This window comes from Schistocerca cancellata, chromosome 1, assembly GCF_023864275.1.
Source record: "Schistocerca cancellata isolate TAMUIC-IGC-003103 chromosome 1, iqSchCanc2.1, whole genome shotgun sequence".
Taxonomy (NCBI): domain Eukaryota; kingdom Metazoa; phylum Arthropoda; class Insecta; order Orthoptera; family Acrididae; genus Schistocerca; species Schistocerca cancellata.
Window position 1 is genome coordinate 1,019,309,603 of NC_064626.1, and position 19,106 is coordinate 1,019,328,708.

At 44.0% G+C, this 19,106-nt stretch overlaps 1 protein-coding gene across 1 annotated transcript in view; it reads left to right on the top strand.

Moving 5' to 3' along the window:
- LOC126089435 (ankyrin-3-like) overlaps positions 1-19,106 on the top strand; it is a 270,212-nt gene that overhangs the window by 133,810 nt on the left and 117,296 nt on the right. Inside the window, exon 8 of the mRNA XM_049906909.1 lies at positions 711-809. Within this exon, the coding sequence (XP_049762866.1) occupies positions 711-809 (99 nt within the window). The remainder of the gene's footprint in view (positions 1-710; positions 810-19,106) is intronic.

Sequence of the window (19,106 nt, forward strand, 5' to 3'; positions counted from 1 at the left end):
TAGAAATCTGACAGGTGAAATGGTTCTAATAGCAAACATTTAGTCATCATACACAGATCTGAATGTGAAGGAAATGTTGTTCTTTTTGTCTGTTTGCCAGAAAATTCATCTTGCCTTACACAAGCTCTCAGTACACCCATGTATGACCTCTCAACATGAATGGAGGGCAATACTGAATAATTGCAAGCAATCTGGGAAGAGAAATCCCAGCTTTCACAAAGGATCAGTTCCCAATGCTTCTTGGAAATGTGTTAGAAGAATTTAAATGAAACCACAAATTTTCAGACTGGATTCAAGAAAACACGGATTTTCCATTTGAATAGCGGGCCATATTTAAACTAAATTGTCAGGTCACAAAATGACTCCAGACCTGAAAGTTGGATGAGGTGGATTAGTAATGCAGGTGAAAGAGAACATCTTTCAAAAAAGAGGAGAATGAAGATTTCGGTAGCTCCTGGAAAATGTATGTATCAGAGATACCTCTTTTGATTTGTATGTACTATTCCATGGAATACTACTGCTGCTACTAATCTGTTTTGCTATCATTTTCACTGAAATTTTTCAATGTGTCAAACGTTATCAATATACAGTGGAAACCTGGGGACATGATGTGTTCTTTTCATTTCATTTCTTTGTTAAGTAAAATTTGAGTCTTTGTATAATTTCTAATTAATGTGAATGATTAACTCTTCTTGTTTCTGATACAATAGATAGTCACTCATTTGATTGCTGCTGGTGCAGATGTGAATTTCAAGGATGACAACGGCTGTACACCACTGCTTGCAGCTATTCATAAGGAGCATTTGAAGGTATGTTTTGTTTCCCAAACAGAAAAGAAAGGAAGTAATTATTAAAGTAACAGTAACTATGACATCACAATGACACAGTGCTCTGCCAGTTGTTCTCCATTAAGATATTTTGTAACATTATGCAACACTGCAAGTTGATGGGTTGCAGCAACAAACTAAACTGTTTGCAAAACCTCAAAAAGCTATTGACCATTTTACTTAAATTCTTACACAGTACTTGAATAAATATTCAGATGATCATAGGCTACATATGTTTTTAAGTACCAGTCTACAGGTGTTCTGTCAAAACTAAGAGCAAGAAAGAAAATGACATGTGGATTAATTGGGTCTACTGCCGGATGTTTGTATCGCTCTGGTACAGTATTTTGGTCACGTAACTCGTTGCCTTCTTTAGGTGCCACCTGAGACTGCTGTATTGGAGGATCTTGTCCAGTACTTATGCCCAGAGGGCCCTGGGTGCTCTCTTTGCCATCCGCACCCACCTGGCACTGCTTGTAAGGTGTTGTCTATTCCCTGGTGCTTCCTCGGACGTCCGCGCCCGACTTGGTCACCATCTGTGGCAGCTCTCTGAGGCCCATCCTGTGTCGGGCATTCTGTTCACGGTCCATGCCAGCCTGGTGCTGCTCCTGAGGTTTTGGCCCTTCCCTGGTGCTCTCACGGATGTCTGCGCCAGGCTCGTCCACCATCTGTGGTCGTGGCAGCTGTCTGGGGCCGGACCCGCATTTGGCATTCCGTTCATGGTCCGTGCCGACTTGACGCTGCTCCTGAAGTGTTGGCACTTCCGATGGACGTCCATGTCTGCCTCATCCACCATCTGCAATTCTGGCAGCGGTCTGAGGCCTGTCTCATGTCGTGCGCTCTGGTCACGTTCCGCGCCTGCCTGGTGCTGCTTGTAAGGTGTTGTCTCTTGCCGGGTACTCCCTCGGACGTCTGCGCCCGACTTGGTCTCCATCTGTGGAAGCTCTCAGAGGCCTGTGCTTTGTCAGGCACTCCGTTCACGATCCGAGCCCGCCTGGCACTGCTCCTGAGGTGTTGGTACTTCCCTGGTGCTCCGACAGTCGTCCGCGCTTGGCTCGTCCATCATCTGCACTCGTGGCAGCTGTCAGAGGCCCGTCCCACATCAGGAGTTGCATTCGCGGTCCATGCCTGGCTGGTGCTGCTCCTGTGGTGTTACTACTTCTTGAAGAGTTTCTTGGTTCCTTCTGTTGGGCCCTGATAAGCTCCAGAGCTGGACTCCACGCCGAGCTGAGCTGGTAACCGCTGTCTCGGTTTATTAGGTTGTCTGTGACCTTGATCTCGGTGGCCTCCTTTATGACACTGTCCCAAAATCTTGGCGTCTGTGTAATAGATTTAGTGTTGTAGTCCATTGAGCTCCAGACAGTGCTCCGCTATGGCAGATTTTATTGCCTGTCTGAGTCTGGTGTGCTTCTGGTGTTCTTTGCACCTGATGTCCACCGCCCTGGTTGTCTGGCCAATGTATGACTTTCCACACTGGCACGGGATGTTGTAAATGCCTGGTTTACATAGCCCCAGGTCGTCTTTCACTCTCCCTAGCATTGTCCCAATTTTGGAGGGTGGACAGAAAATACTCTTTATATCATATTTTGAAAGAATTCTGCTGATCTTTGCAGAAATAGGTCCAGCATATGGCAGGTATGCCACCTTCTTCGCCTCCTCTGGCTCCTCTTCTCTACCCTGTGGTTGGCTGGTAGCATGAAGTGCCCTTTGGATGTCTGTGGAGGAGTATCCATTTCTGCTGAACACCAGCTGTAGATGCTCTATCTCTGTGGCCAGACTTTCCATATCCGACAGAGCCCAAGCCCTGGGAACTAATGTTTTAAGACTCCATTCTTCTGTGCCGGGTGGTGGCAGCTACTAGCTTGAAGGTCCAAGTCAGTGTGGGTGGGATTATGATACACACTGTGCCCCAGAGTGCCATCTGCCTTCCTCTTGACCAAGAATGGGAGCTGTCCATCCTTCTCTAGCTCCATAGTAATTTTTATACTTGGGTGGCATCAATTTAGATGTTCCAAAAAGTCATGAAGTTTCTCCCTGCCATGGGGCCAAGTGACAAAAGTGTCATCGACATACCTAAGAAAGCACTTGGGTTGGTAAGTGGCTGATGCAAGTGCCTCCTCTTGGTACCTTTCCATGAAAAGGTTGTATACCACTGGTGATAAAGAGCTACTCCTTCCATTTGCTCTTAAAATTGACCCCCGTCAAGAAAATATGTTGAGGTCAGTACATGCCTGAATAGGTCGAGCAGGGCACCATTGAACTTCTCTCCAATGATATTGAGTGAATCGGTGAGTGGCACTCGTGTGAAGAGCGACACCGCATTGAAACTGACCATGATGTTAGAGTCCACTGTGTGTAGCTGCCTTAGCCATTGTAGGAAGTCCTCCGAGTTCCGAATGTGGTGTGCGCATTTGCCACATATGGTGCCAATATTTTCTTCAGGTATTGTGCAGTGAGGTATGTCGCTGCACCGATGTTACTGACAATAGGTCGAAGAGGGACCCCCTCCTTGTGGACCTTGGGTAGTCTATAGAGTCTGGGTGGTACAGGTGCTTTGGGATGAAGCTTCTTGATGACCTGTTCAGGTACATCTGTCTCCTTCAGCAACTTCTGGGTCTTCTTGTCCACCTTGTCAGTGGGGTCGCCATCTAGTGGTTTGTAAGCAGTGTCTTCCAGAAGTTGTTGCACCTTCCTATCATACTCCAACTTGTTTAAGATGACCGTGGAGTTACCCTTATCAGCTGGCAGAACTACAACGCTGTCATCCTCCTGTAGCTGCCTGAGTGCCACCCGCTCCTCACTCAAGATGTTAGATTTGGTGGACTTCATCCTGGTGAGTGCCCTGCAGATCTCCCTATGGATCTCTTCAGACACGTTGGAAGGCAGTGTGTTGACGACTTGCTCAACTGAACTGATGAAGGCTGCAACAGGTACACTTCTGGGAGTCACTATAAAATTGAGGCCCTTGCTGAGTGCTTTTGAGGGGGCCTCATCGAGCTGTTTGTCGCTCACATTGACCACTGTCCGTGTGTCCCCATCCTGTTGTACCTTCTTGTTAAGGTGCTCGAACTTGGCCTGTTGACATGCTGTTGATTTCCACATGGTGCATTCAGCCAAGGACCAGGAGGAACCATCATCCTGGTCCCAGTCTTCTCGGGTCAGGGTAGCTGCTACGGAAAGGTCGAGATACAGAAAATCCCTGGATGTGACATCTAGGCGGTGTCTAGGCGGTGACATCTAGGCGGTGTCACACACTCTTTCTCTTACCAGCGCAAGGCTGGCTCGGTGTTTGATTCTGTTCGCCATTCTGGTCTTAACATGATGCTTGAATGTGGCAAAGACAGGAACTACATCCCCCTCTCAGCATCTCAGAAGGAAACTGAGAGAACTCAGCATCCTCCCCTTCCTCTGGCGAAGCTTATCCAGCTTCTTGATATCAAGGTACATCTCCTCCCCATAGAGGCTTCTGATGTAACTCTTCAGGCTTTCCTGGTGAGATCTTGACATGTGGAATAATCAGGTCTACTGCCAGATGTTTGTGCTGCTCTGGCACAATATTTCGGTTGGAGGATCTTGTCCAGTATTTATGCCCAGAGGACGCTGGGTGCTCTCTTTGCCATCCGCACCTGCCTGGCACTGCTTGTAAGGTGTTGTCTCTTCCCTGGTGCTCCCTCGGATATCTGAGTTATCATGGAGTCTAGCTCTGGAGCTTATCAGGGCCCAAAAAAAGGAACCAAGAAACTCCTCAAGAAGTAGTAACACCGCAGCAGCAGTGCCAGGTGGGCGTGGACTGCGAACGCAACTCCCGACGTGGGACGGGCCTCTGACAGCTGCCACGACCACAGATGGTGGATGAGGTGGGTGTGGACATCCGTGGGAGCACCAGGGAAAGGCCAAAACCTCAGGAGCAGCACCAGGTGGGCGCAGACCACGAATGGAACGCCCGACATAGGACGCGCCTCAGAGAGCTGCCACAGATGGTGACCAAGTCAGGTGTGGACATCCGAGGGAGCACCGGGGAAGAGACAACGCCTTACAAGCAGTGCCAGGCAGGCACGGACAGCAAAGAGAGCACCCAGCGCCCTCTGGGCATAAATAATGGACAAGATCCTCCAATATGGCAGTCTCAGGTATCACCTGAAGAAGGCAACGAGTTACGTGGCTGATATATTGTGCCAGAGTGATACAAACATCCGGCAGTAGACCCGATTATTCCACATGACAAGATCTCACCAGGAAAGCCTGAAGAGTTACAAGAAAGAAAATGCTGTGCTGTGAAAATGTGCAGCTTCATTGACTTTCTCCTCGTACTCTGTGTCTACCATGATAGCTTAAATTGAATGGGTAAATTGGTAGGGACTATTAGTAAACAGGGTATGAGAGAGACCTCTCCAGGTGCTGAATCTGTGAGGTCCGTAAATTCAGTGACATTATTTCACATAGTTTGATTCTGAAAATGGGTACCATTAGAAAGTTTTGGATGGTTGAGATTGCTTAGTTACTTACCATAAAGATGACATGTTGAGTTTCAGAGAGGCTCAATGAAAAACACCACACATTTGTTTTCAGCAAAGTTTTCTCCACAAAATAAAACACACACACATTCATTCACACAAGCAGGCACAGCTCATGCACACATGACCATCATCCCAAGCATCTGGGACCAGAGCTAGAAATGGCTGTCAAGTGTAGGTGTGAGGTGTGTTTGCTTGTGTGAATGAATGTGTGTGTGTTTCCTTTTCTGAAGAAGGCTTTGGCTGAAAGCTAATGTGTAAGTGTCATTTTGTTGTGCCTATCTACAACTCATCGTGTCACCTTTACAGTGAATGGCAATATATCACTTCCTTGTACTGTTGATATTCCAACCTGGAGTTTTCATTGTCAGATTGGGTAATAATATTCTAATCAAAAGCTGGAAAGCTTTCCTAAAATACAGATTTCTGCTAAAACTGACTGCAAGGAAGAAAACAAAACAGCACATTGTTGTGCATTCAATTTTGTTCCTAAAGTTATATATACAGAGAAACAAAATGTGTGGAAGAAACAATTTATATTATGGCTTACATTCCCTGCCATCATAGTTAAAACCAAACGTGAGAAACAAAAATGAAAGTGCACATTTTCATATCACAGTACAGCACAGCATTTCCTTTCTCATAGTTGATTTTAAAAGCAATCCCATACATTGTTGTTTAAAAAAATGTATAGCCTTTGTCTGCCCAAATAATTAGTAGTGAAGTGAAGCTCTGTGTTCTAGCCCTGGTGGGTTAATTGGGGTTGATGAACCGTGGTCCTCTGCCAATTGCACCATTTGGATGTGGGGGCCATAGGGTCAGCACACTGCGACGTAACGTGCTCTTTCGCACATCGACGGCGGTTCTGCAACATAAATTGTCCACCTACCTTGATACTGCTACAGATCTGCACATGGAACTCCTGACTGCAGCTACTTAAGAGATCTCAGAATAGCAGTGTTGAAGAAACTTAGATTTCATAACTACACGTCGGAGGCCGCTATAAGTGCAAAAAGCTGAAAATAGTCTTGTGAACTCTAAAGAATAAATCGGAAATAGGTTTCTGTTCAAATTTCTAAGTTCAAAGGTCCTTTTAAACTTGCATTAGGATTTTTTTATTGCTATTAAGCAAGATCATCAGCCCACATATGTTCAAATCATTAAAGTTCCTGTTCACAGTCCTTGTCACACTCAAACAGCCAGAACTTTTCCCATCCAGTTCCAAAATCATTTATGAGAGTAACACAGTCAATAAACTGCTATTTACTTTTGCACTCAGCATTCAGTGGTTGTCTTTAAATAAAAAGTTTTTGCTTGCCATAAATACTTGGTAAAAAAAATTACTTGGTACTGCCATGCTTTTAGTTCAAAGTTCACACACGTGATTTTCTCCAGAACAAAATATCTAACAACTAACTTTTAAAATTTCACAAATAGTTAGTGGTAAACACCAGCTACCTTTATCACTGTACCGAAATGTGGAAGTCACAATATCACTTCATTTTACACATAAGGCATTCGGACACTTTCAGCATGACCGGCTCATTTGAAAGTTAGTCCAGCACCTCCTTCTTCTCTCTGCCTCTACAAGCCTCCTCTCTCATGCATTAGGTGGCAAACCTTTTTATTGGCTGTACAGAATTACGGCCAATCAGAACTGACTTTCAGGATGCATCTCATGCCAAAATCAAGCAAGAACCAACCATTGCTCTCAGCTCATTGACGTCATTAAATAAGCAACTCAAACTTTCTTGTCAAACAAATAAAATGAAATAAACCTTAAGCCTACTTTACATCTGGAATTTAACTATATACACTCCTGGAAATTGAAATAAGAACACCGTGAATTCATTGTCCCAGGAAGGGGAAACTTTATTGACACATTCCTGGGGTCAGATACATCACATGATCACACTGACAGAACCACAGGCACATAGACACAGGCAACAGAGCATGCACAACGTCGGCACTAGTACAGTGTATATCCACCTTTCGCAGCAATGCAGGCTGCTATTCTCCCATGGAGACGATCGTAGAGATGCTGGATGTAGTCCTGTGGAACGGCTTGCCATGCCATTTCCACCTGGCGCCTCAGTTGGACCAGCGTTCGTGCTGGACGTGCAGACCGCGTGAGACGACGCTTCATCCAGTCCCAAACATGCTCAATGGGGGACAGATCCGGAGATCTTGCTGGCCAGGGTAGTTGACTTACACCTTCTAGAGCACGTTGGGTGGCACGGGATACATGCAGACGTGCATTGTCCTGTTGGAACAGCAAGTTCCCTTGCCGGTCTAGGAATGGTAGAACGATGGGTTCGATGACGGTTTGGATGCACCGTGCACTATTCAGTGTCCCCTCGACGATCACCAGTGGTGTACAGCCAGTGTAGGAGATCGCTCCCCACACCGTGATCTGGGTGTTGGCCCTGTGTGCCTCGGTCGTATGCAGTCCTGATTGTGGCGCTCACCTGCACGGCGCCAAATACGCATACGACCATCATTGGCACCAAGGCAGAAGCGACTCTCATCGCTGAAGACGACACGTCTCCATTCGTCCCTCCATTCACGCCTGTCGCGACACCACTGGAGGCGGGCTGCACGAAGTTGGGGCGTGAGCGGAAGATGGCCTAACGGTGTGCGGGACCGTAGCCCAGCTTCATGGAGACGGTTGCGAATGGTCCTCGCCGATACCCCAGAAGCAACAGTGTCCCTAATTTGCTGGGAAGTAGTGGTGCGGTCCCCTACGGCACTGCGTAGGATCCTACGGTCTTGGCGTGCATCCGTGCGTCGCTGCGGTCCGGTCCCAGGTCGACGGGCACGTGCACCTTCCGCCGACCACTGGCGACAACATCGATGTACTGTGGAGACCTCATGCCCGACGTGTTGAGCAATTGGGCGGTACGTCCACCCGGCCTCCCACATGCCCACTATACGCCCTCGCTCAAAGTCCGTCAACTGCACATACGGTTCACGTCCACGCTGTCGCGGCATGCTACCAGTGTTAAAGACTGCGATGGAGCTCCGTATGCCAAGGCAAACTGGCTGACACTGACGGCGGCGGTGCACAAATGCTGCGCAGCTAGCGCCATTCGACGGCCAACACCGCGGTTCCTGGTGTGTCCGCTGTGCCGTGCGTGTGATCATTGCTTATACAGCCCTTTCGCAGTGTCCGGAGCAAGTATGGTGGGTCTGACACACCGGTGTCAATGTGTTCTTTTTTCCATTTCCAGGAGTGTAGTTGCGAACGTTCTGGCTGTCTCTTACATATTCAGACATGCTTGGACATCCGTCATCGACTAGTAGGGGAACCACTGGTGGATTCATTCCTATGATACAAAGCTGGAACACTTGCAAGTTCCTATAGAGAATTACAAACTGAAAATTTAATATATGTGAATGTCCCACATACACTCACACAAGTATTCTCTTTCACACTCACCCTAACACAAAACATAAATATCTACTTGAAATTCTCAAAGTTATTACTACAGCAAAATTATGAAAGGTTTTCTAAAATGAGAACTTTCCAAATTTGAATCTAAACACTGAAGGTGTTACCATATCTTTTCAAATAGTCACAGTTGGTGAACTATTAACATATATATATATAAACAAAGATGATGTGACTTACCAAATGAAAGTGCTGGCAGGTCGACAGACACATAAACAAAACAAACATACACACAAAATTCAGGCTTTCGCAACAAACTGTTACCTCATCAGGAAAGAGGGAAGGAGAGGGAAAGACGAAAGGATGTGGGTTTTAAGGGAGAGGGTAAGGAGTCATTCCAGTCCTGGGAGTGAAAAGACTTACCTTAGGGGGAAAAAAGGACGGGTATACACTCGCACACACAAACATATCCATCCACACATATGTGTGTGTGTGCGAGTGTATACCCATCCTTTTTTCCCCCTAAGGTAAGTCTTTCCGCTCCCAGGATTGGAATGACTCCTTACCCTCTCCTTTAAAACCCACATCCTCCCTCTCCTTCCCTCTTTCCTGACAAAGCAACCATTGGTTGTGAAAGCTAGAATTTTGTGTGTATGTTTGTGTTTGTTTGTGTGTCTATCGATCTGCCATCTAGCTTTCGCAACCAACGGTTGCCTCATCAGGAAAGAGGGAAGGAGAGGGATAGACGAAAGGATTTGGGTTTAAGGGAGAGGGTAAGGAGTCAATCCAATCCCGGGAGCGGAAAGACTTACCTTAAGGGGAAAAAAGGTCAGGTAAACACTCGCACACACACACATATCCATCCGCATATACACAGACACAAGCAGACATTTGTAAAGGCAAAGAGTTTGGGCAGAGATGTCAGTCGAGGCGGAAGTACAGAGGCAAAGATGATGTTGAAAGACAGGTGAGGTATGAGCGGCGGCAAATTGAAATTAGAAATTAGAGGAGATTGAGGCCTGGCAGATAGCGAGAAGAGAGAATATGCTGAAGGGCAAGTTCCCATCTCCGGAGTTCTGACAGGTTGGTGTTAGTGGGAAGTATCCAGATAACCCGGACAGTGTAACACTGTGCCAAGATGTGCTGGCCGTGCACCAAGGCATGTTTAGCCACAGTGTGATCCTCATTACCAACAAACACTTTCTGCCTGTGTCCATTCATGTGAATGGACAGTGTTGCTGGTCATTCCCACATAGAAGGCTTCACAGTGTAGGCAGGTCAGTTGGTAAATCACGTGGGTGCTTTCACACGTGGCTCTGCCTTTGATCGTGTACACCATCCGGGTTACAGGACTGGAGTAGGTGGTGGTGGGAGGGTGCATGGGACAGGTTTTACACCAGGGGTGGTTACAAGGGAAGGAGCCAGAGGGTAGGGAAGGTGGTTTGGGGATTTCATAGGGATGAACTAAGAGGTTACAAAGGTTAGGTGGATGGCGGAAAGACACTCTTGGTGGAGTGGGGAGGATTTCATGAAGGATGGATCTTATTTCAGGGCAGGATTTGAGGAAGTCGTATCCCTGCTGGAGAGCCACATTCAGAATCTGATCCAGTCCCGGAAAGTATCCTGTCACAAGTGGGGCACTTTTGGGGTTCTTCTGCGGAAGGTTCCGGGTTTGAGGAGATGAGGAAGTGGCTCTGGTTATTTGCTTCTGTACCAGGTCGGGAGGGTAGTTACGGGATGCGAAAGCTGTTTTCAGGTTGTTGGTGTAATCGTTCAAGGATTCTGGACTGGAGCAGATTCGTTTGCCATGAAGACCTAGGCTGTAGGGAAGGGACCGTTTGATGTAGAATGGGTGGCAGCTGTCATAATGGAGGTACTGTTGCTTGTTGGTGGGTTTGATGTGGACGGACGTGTGAAGCTGGCCATTGGACAGGTGGAGGTCAACGTCAAGGAAGGTGGCATGGGATTTAGAGTAGGACCAGGTGAATCTGATGGAACTAAAGGAGTAGAGGTTGGAGAGGAAATTCTGGAGTTCTTCTTCACTGTGAGTCCAGATCATGAAAATGTCATCAATAAATCTGTACCAAACTTTGGGTTGGCAGGCCTGGGTAACCAAGAAGGCTTCCTCTAAGCAACCCATGAATAGGTTGGCGTACGAGGGGGCCATCCTGGTACCCATGGCTGTTCCATTTAATTGTTGGTATGTCAGGCCTTTGAAAGTGAAGAAGTTGTGGGTCAGGATGAAGCTGGCTAAGGTAATGAGGAAAGAGGTTTTAGGTAGGGTGGCAGGTGATCGGCGTGAAAGGAAGTGCTCCATCGCAGCGAGGCCCTGGACATACGGAATATTTGTGTATAAGGAAGTGGCATCAATGGTTACAAGGATGGTTTCCGGGGGTAACAGACTGGGTAGGGATTCCAGGCATTCGAGAAAGTGGTTGGTGTCTTTGATGAAGGATGGGAGACTGCATGTGATGGGTTGAAGGTGTTGATCTACGTAGGCAGAGATGCGTTCTGTGGGGGCTTGGTAACCAACTACAATGGGACGGCCGGGATGATTGGGTTTGTGAATTTTAGGAAGAAGGTAGAAGGTAGAGGTGCGGGGTGTTGGTGGGGTCAGGAGGTTGATGGAGTCAGGTGAAAGGTTTTGTAGGGGGCCTAAGGTTCTGAGGATTCCTTGAAGCTCCTCCTGGACATCAGGAATGGGATTACCTTGGCAAACTTTGTAAGTAGTGTTGTCTGAGAGCTGACACAGTCCCTCAGCCACATACTCCCGACGATCAAGTACCACAGTCGTGGAACCCTTGTCCGCCGGAAGAATGACGATGCATCGGTCAGCCTTCAGATCACGGATAGCCTGGGCTTCAGCAGTGGTGATGTTGGGAGTAGGATTAAGGTTTTTTAAGAAGGATTGAGAGGCAAGGCTGGAAGTCAGAAATTCCTGGAAGGTTAGGAGAGGGTGATTTTGAGGAAGAAGAGGTGGGTCCCGCTGTGACGGAGGACGGAACTGTTCCAGGCAGGGTTCAATTTGGATAGTGTCTTGGGGAGTTGGATCATTAGCAGTAGAATTAGGATCATTTTTCTTCATGGCAAAGTGATATTTCCAGCAGAGAGTACGGGTGTAGGACAGTAAATCTTTGACGAGGGCTGTTTGGTTAAATCTGGGAGTGGGGCTGAAGGTGAGGCCTTTGGATAGGACAGAGGTTTCGGATTGGGAGAGAGGTTTGGAGGAAAGGTTAACTACTGAACTGGGGTGTTGTGGTTCCAGATTGTGTTGATTGGAATTTTGAGGTTTTGGAGGCAGTGGAGCTGGAAGTGGGAGATTGAGTAGATGGGAGAGACTGGGTTTGTTGTGTGCAATGAGAGGAGGTTGAGGTTTGCTGGAAAGTTTGTGAAGGGTGAGTGAGGTGCCTTTCCGGAGGTGGGAAACCAGGAGATTGGATAGTTTTTTATGGTGGAGGGTGGCATGCTGTTCTAATTTGCGGTCGGCCTGTAGGAGGATGCTCTGAACAGCCGGTGTGGATGTGGGAGAGGAAAGATTGAGGACTTTTATTAAGGATAGGAGTTGACGGGTGTGTTGATTGGCTGAGTGGATGTGTAGGTGAAGGATTAGGTGGGTGAGGGCAATGGATTGTTCAGTTTGGAACTGGTATAGGGACTGATGGAAAGAAGGGTTGCAGCCAGAGATGGGAACTTTAAGTGTGAGGCCTTTGGGGGTGATGCCAAATGTCAGACAAGCCAGAGAAAATAAAATATGGGAGTGTAATTTGGCTAGGGCGAAGGCATGTTTGCGGAGGGAACGTAAATAAAACTTAATGGGGTCGTTGTGGAGGTGTTGTGAGGATGACATGGTACCAGAAGGTACGCAACCAACGGTTGCCTCGTCAGGAAAGAGGGAAGGAGAGGGGAAAGACGAAAGGATTTGGGTTTTAAGGGAGAGGGTAAGGAGTCATTCCAATCCCGGGAGCGGAAAGACTTACCTTAGGGGGAAATGAAATCCCCAAACCACCTTCCCTACCCTCTGGCTCCTACCCTTGTAACCGCCCCTGGTGTAGAACCTGTCCCATGCACCCTCCCACCACCACCTACTCCAGTCCTGTAACCCGGAAGGTGTACACGATCAAAGGTAGAGCCACGTGTGAAAGCACCCAGTGATTTACCAACTGTCCTGCCTACACTGTGAAGCCTTCTATGTGGGAATGACCAGCAACAAACTGTCCATTCGCATGAATGGACACAGGCAGACAGTGTTTGTTGGTAATGAGGATCACCCTGTGGCTAAACATGCCTTGGTGCACGGCCAGCACATCTTGGCACAGTGTTACACCGTCCGGGTTATCTGGATACTTCCCACTAACACCAACCTGTCAGAACTTCGGAGATGGGAACTTGCCCTTCAGCATATCCTCTCTTCTCGCTATCCGCCAGACCTCAATCTCCGCTAATTTCTAATTTCAATTTGCCGCCGCTCATACCTCACCTGTCTTTTAACATCATCTTTGCCTCTGTACTTCCGCCTCGACTGACATCTCTGCCCAAACTCTTTGCCTTTACAAATGTCTGCTTGTGTCTGTGTATATGCGGATGGATATGTGTTTGTGTGTGCGAGTGTTTACCTGTCCTTTTTTCCCCCCTAAGGTAAGTCTTTCTGCTCCCGGGATTGGAATGACTCCTTACCCTCTCCCTTAAAACCCAAATTTTTTTTTTTTTTTTGCATTGGCTCCCAAAGTTGGAAGATCAGTAGGAATCATAAGTTTACTATGAACAAATTCTAAAGTGGTTTGTTCCATAGAATCTTGTAATATAGTTTTCAGAAAATCATCAAGTAGTTTTATTTCACCTTTTACACAGTCTAATCCCAGGACTGCTTCCTTTTCTGTTGTATTGATTGTACTCTTACTGACATGCATCGTTTGATGACATCATAAGTATAATGATGTTGTGTTAATTTCTTTATTTCTCAACATGTATTAGACTGTGGCCAAATTTTCATGTTTAAATAACAGTGTCCTTAACTGTATCTTTCCCCTTGGCTTATGTTTTTCTGCCATTAGCAAGTTATGAACTCAGCTAAAATACTTTTACAGACAACTGAAAAATAAATTTTATTTAGGGCCATGTGGTTAGATGCCCTACAGTCAACTATCCAGTTATCACTGTGATTATGCCACAGGAAGCACTCATACTAACAGCACCTTGTTCCTTTTGCTCTTATTGAATTTTTTTCTTTCTAGGACAATTTATGGATATGTGACCAACTTTGTGACAATTGTGAATAACAAAAGTATCTTTTTGTGTTGACTCTTTGTTTGTTTGTTCCTGTTCTTTGATACTTTGTTCTGTAGGTGTTTTTTTTTTTTTTTTTTTTTTTTTTTTTATTTATTTATTATTACCTGTATTAGCTTTCAAGAACTTTAGAGAATATTTATCTTCATTACATTTACAGGGCTATTACAAATGATTGAAGCGATTTCATAAATTCACTGTAGCTCCATTCATTGACATATGGTCACAACACACTACAGATACGTAGAAAAACTTATAAAGTTTTGTTCGGCTGAAGCTGCACTTCAGATTTCTGCCGCCAGAGCGCTCGAGAGTGCAGTGAGACAAAATGGCGACAGGAGCCGAGAAAGCGTATGTCGTGCTTGAAATGCACTCACATCAGTCAGTCATAACAGTGCAACGACACTTCAGGACGAAGTTCAACAAAGATCCACCAACTGATAACTCCATTCGGCGATGGTATGCGCAGTTTAAAGCTTCTGGATGCCTCTGTAAGGGAAAATCTACGGGTCGGCCTGCAGTGAGTGAAGAAACGGTTGAACGCGTGCGGGCAAGTTTCACACATAGTGATGTGAAAGATTCAGTGTTTAAACCTCATCTACCAAGAAACGTGCCAGAACTGTGAGCTCACATCAACAATGCTTTCGAACTCATTGATGGGGACATGCTGCGCCGAGTGTGGGAGGAACTTGATTATCGGCTTGATGTCTGCCGAATCACAAAAGGGGCACATATCGAACATTTGCGAATGCCTAAAAAAACTTTTTGAGTTTTTGTATGTGTGTGCAAAGCATTGTGAAAATATCTCAAATAATAAAGTTATTGTAGAGCTGTGAAATCGCTTCAATCATTTGTAATAACCCTGTATAACATCTAGCATCTTCAGCAAGCAGACACCTTTTAATTGTAGCACACTTACACAAAGCTGTAATTACTCAATCCCTTCTTGAACTACTGACATTTATGCATTTGCACAATAAATATGTATTGATATGAACAATGCAGGCAGAATAATCAGAGTTTATTATTTCTACTTAAATTTATGCTAATTTATGTTGAAACTGTTATTTGGCTGTTTGTCTAGATGGTAGATTCTCCTTCCTGTGATATATAGTTAAGTTATAACTTGACAATATCTACATTGAAATAATATTATGATGGAGGTTACTTACTTCACATCAACTTTTTAATGAACATTCAATTCGTTTTAACATTAGGCAACATATGAACAATGCAGGCAGAATAATCAAAATTTATTATTTATACTTAAATTTATGCTCATTTATGTTGAAATTGTTATTTGGCTGTTTGTCTAGATGGTAGATTCTCCTTCCTGTGATATATAGTTAGGTTATAACTTGACAATATCTACATTGAAATAATATTATGATGGAGGTTACTTACTTCACATCAACTTTTTAATGAACATTCAATTCGTTTTAACATTAGGCAACACACACTGTAGCTTTATAATATTTTCAGTTCATAGACTAAACATTCTAGCTCCAGAGAGCAAACACACCAGACAGAATGAAAGCAGCTTAGAGCATCACTGCAACTATTTGTTGACTGTTATGAAAATATACCAAGTTTACATACAATGACATATATGTAAAGTTGATATAATCCATTTTTGTAACCAAAGAGATACAGCCAATTAATATATACATTTCATAGATAATAACCCCCCCCCCCCCCATAAACCATGGGGAGGCTTGTGTGCCTCAGCAATTATGATAGCATTACCGTAGGTGCAACTAAAATGGAGGGGTATTTATTGAGAGGCTAGACAAATGTGTGGTTCCTGAAGACGGGCAACAACCTTTTGAATAGCTACAGGGGCAACAGTCTGGATGACGGACTGATCTGGCCTTGTAACATCAACCAAAATGGCCTTGCTGTGCTGGTACTGCGAATGGCTGAAAACAAGTTGAAACTACAGCCATAATTTTTCCCAAGGATATGTAGCTTTACTATATGGGTAAATGATGATGGAATCCTCTTGGGTAAAATATCCCAGAGGTAAAATGATTTTGAAGTAATAGGCTTAACATCAGAAGAGGCACCAATGTTAGCACTGAATAGGGGATCATGGAGGAATTTTATAAGGGTGACTATGCTCCAGACTGAACGCTGAAAGGCATAATCAGTCTTAAATGATGATGATGATGATGATGATAAAATAGTCACCCATTGGACCTCCAGGCAGGGACTACTCAGGAGGACGTTATTATCAGCAGAAACAAAACTGGTGTTCTACGGTTCGGAACGTGGAAATCAGCTCCCTTAATCGGACATGTGGGTTAGAAAATTTTAAAAGGGAAATGTATAGGTTAAAGTTAGACATAGAGGGAATCAGTAAAGTTTGGTGGCAGGACGTACAAGACTTGTGGTCAGGCAAATATAGGGATATAAATACAAAATCAAATAAGGGTAATGCAGGAGTAGGTTTAATAATGAATAAAAAGATAGGAACATGCATAAGCTACTATGCACAGCATAGTAAATGAATTATTATAGCCAAGATAGACACAAAGCCCACACCTGACACTGTAGTACAAGTTTATATGCCAACTAGATTCACAGATGATGAAGAGACTGATGTGAAAAAGAAATTATTCAGATAGTTAAGGGAGATGAAAATTTAATAGTCATAGGGGACTGGAATTCAATATAGCAAAAGGAAGAGAAGAGAAAGTAGTAGGTGAATATGGACTGAGGGTAAGGAATGAAAGAGGAAACCCCTTGGTAGAATTTTGCACAGAGGGTAACTTGATCATAGCTAACACTTAATATAAGAATAATGAAAGAAGGTTGTATACGTGGAAGAGGCCTGGAGACACTGGAAAGTTTCAGATAGATTATATAATGGTAAGACAGAGATTTAGGAACCAGGTTTCAAACTGTAAGACATTTCCAGGGACAGATGTGGACTCCGACTAAAATTTATTGGCTATGAACTGTAGTCTAAAACTGAAGAAACTGCAAAAAGGTAGGAATTTAAGGAGATGGACCTGGATAAACTGAAAGATCCAGAGGCTGAAGAGAGTTTCAAAGAGAGCATTAGGGTACAATTGACAAGAACAGGGAAAAGAAATACAGTAGAAGAAGAATGGGTAGCTTTGAGAGATGCAATAGTGAAGGCAGCAGAGGATCAAGTAGGTAAAAAGATGAGAGCTAGTTGAAACCCATGGGTAACAGAAGAGATATTCAATTTAACTCATGAAAGCAGAAAATATAAAAATGCAGTAAATGAAGTAGGCAAAAAGGAATACAAACAGGAAGTTAAGGAAATGCAAACCTACATTTCTAGCATTTGTGGACTTAGAGAAAGCATTTGACAATGTTGACTGGAATACTCTGTTTCAAATTCTGAAGGTGGCAGGGGTAAAATACAGGGAGTAAAGAGCTATTTACAATTTGTACAGAAACCAGATGGCAGTTATAAGAGTGGAGTGGCATGAAATGGAAGCAGTGGTTGAGAAGGGAGTGAGACAGGGTTGTAGCCAATCTCCAATGTTATTCAAGCTGTATATTCAGCAAGCAGTAAAAGAAACAAAAGAAAAATTTGGAATAGGAATGAAAGTCCAGGGAGAAGAAATAAAAACTTTGAGGTTTGCCAATTTTTGCAGCTGAACGTAATGGACAGTGTCCTGAAAGGAGCATATAAGATGAATATCATCAAAAGCAAAACAAGGACAATGGGATGTAGTGGAATAAAATCAGATAATGCTGAGGAAATTACATTAGGAAATGAGACACTTACAGAAGTAAATCGTTCTGCTATTTGGGAAGCAAAATAACTGATGATGGTTGAATTAGAGAGGACATAAAATGTAGACAGGCCATGGCAAGGAAAGCATTTCTGAAGAAGAGAAATTTGTTAACATCAAATATAGATGTAAGTGTCAGGAAGTCGTGTCTGAAAGTATTTGTATGGAGTGTAGTCATGTATGGAAGTGAAACATGGACAATAAATAGTTTGGACAAGAAGAGAATAAAAGCTTTCGAATTGCTGAAGATTAAATGGGTTGATCACATAACTAATGAGGAGGTACTGAATAGATTTGGAGAGAGGAGGAATTTTTGGCACAATATGACTAGAAGAAGGTATCAGTTGTTAGGATACATTCTGAGGACATCACCAGTTTAGTACTGGAGGGATGTGTGGAGGGTAAAAATCATAGAGGGAGACCAAGAGATGAAAACAGTAAGCATATTCAGACAGATGTAGATTTCAGTAGATATTCAGAGATGATGAGGCTTGCTCAGTATAGAGTAGCAAGGAGAGCTGCATCAACAACAGATAAAAGCATTTCTCTGTCAGTTTTAACTTTTGAATGATTATGTACAGCAATAAGTATGATTATAATAATGAATTTTAATATTCTTAACTTTAAATTATAGTGCATTTGCTACGTTGATACTTCTTGAAAATAAAAAGTGTTCAGCAATTCTGTTACAAGCTCCATCTTCAGTTTTGTAAGCAATGTTCACTAGATATGCTACAGTTTTGTTTATCAGTCCTAGATAGTTTCCCATAGGTTCAGGATTATTCAATTTTAGTGAATATCATTTCCATCTCAGTTATGTAGTGTGAAATATGCTGTTCTTTGGGGAATACTGTTTTCTAAGGTCTTCCCGTAGTGTTTTTGGGTTTGTCAAATATTAGTATATGCTATTACTGTTCATTACAATTGGAGAGTAAAATTTTTGTTTGTGCCTTACCTTGACATAATATACTGATATATGTCTCTTTATCAGCAAATGATGCACCTTCGCCAGCTTCCATCATGAGAGGCTCGATTACAGTCTACAAATCAGAATCTGTTAAAATCATTTTCATTTGGTTTGAAAGGAAGTATAATTCACTCAGTTTAGTTTCTCAGTGCTGTGTCTGTTCTTCATCATATCTGTAAATTTCATTGTCTTACTGTTGTTAAGAGAACATGTTTTCTTTTCTTTGAGATTCATGAACATAGCTCAGTGTCAGTTAATGTTTTCCAAATGCATTGCACCAAAATTATACAGTAGTTATTGGCAAATGTTTTACCTTTGTCACTCATACAAGTTTTAGATCAGCTAACTGAC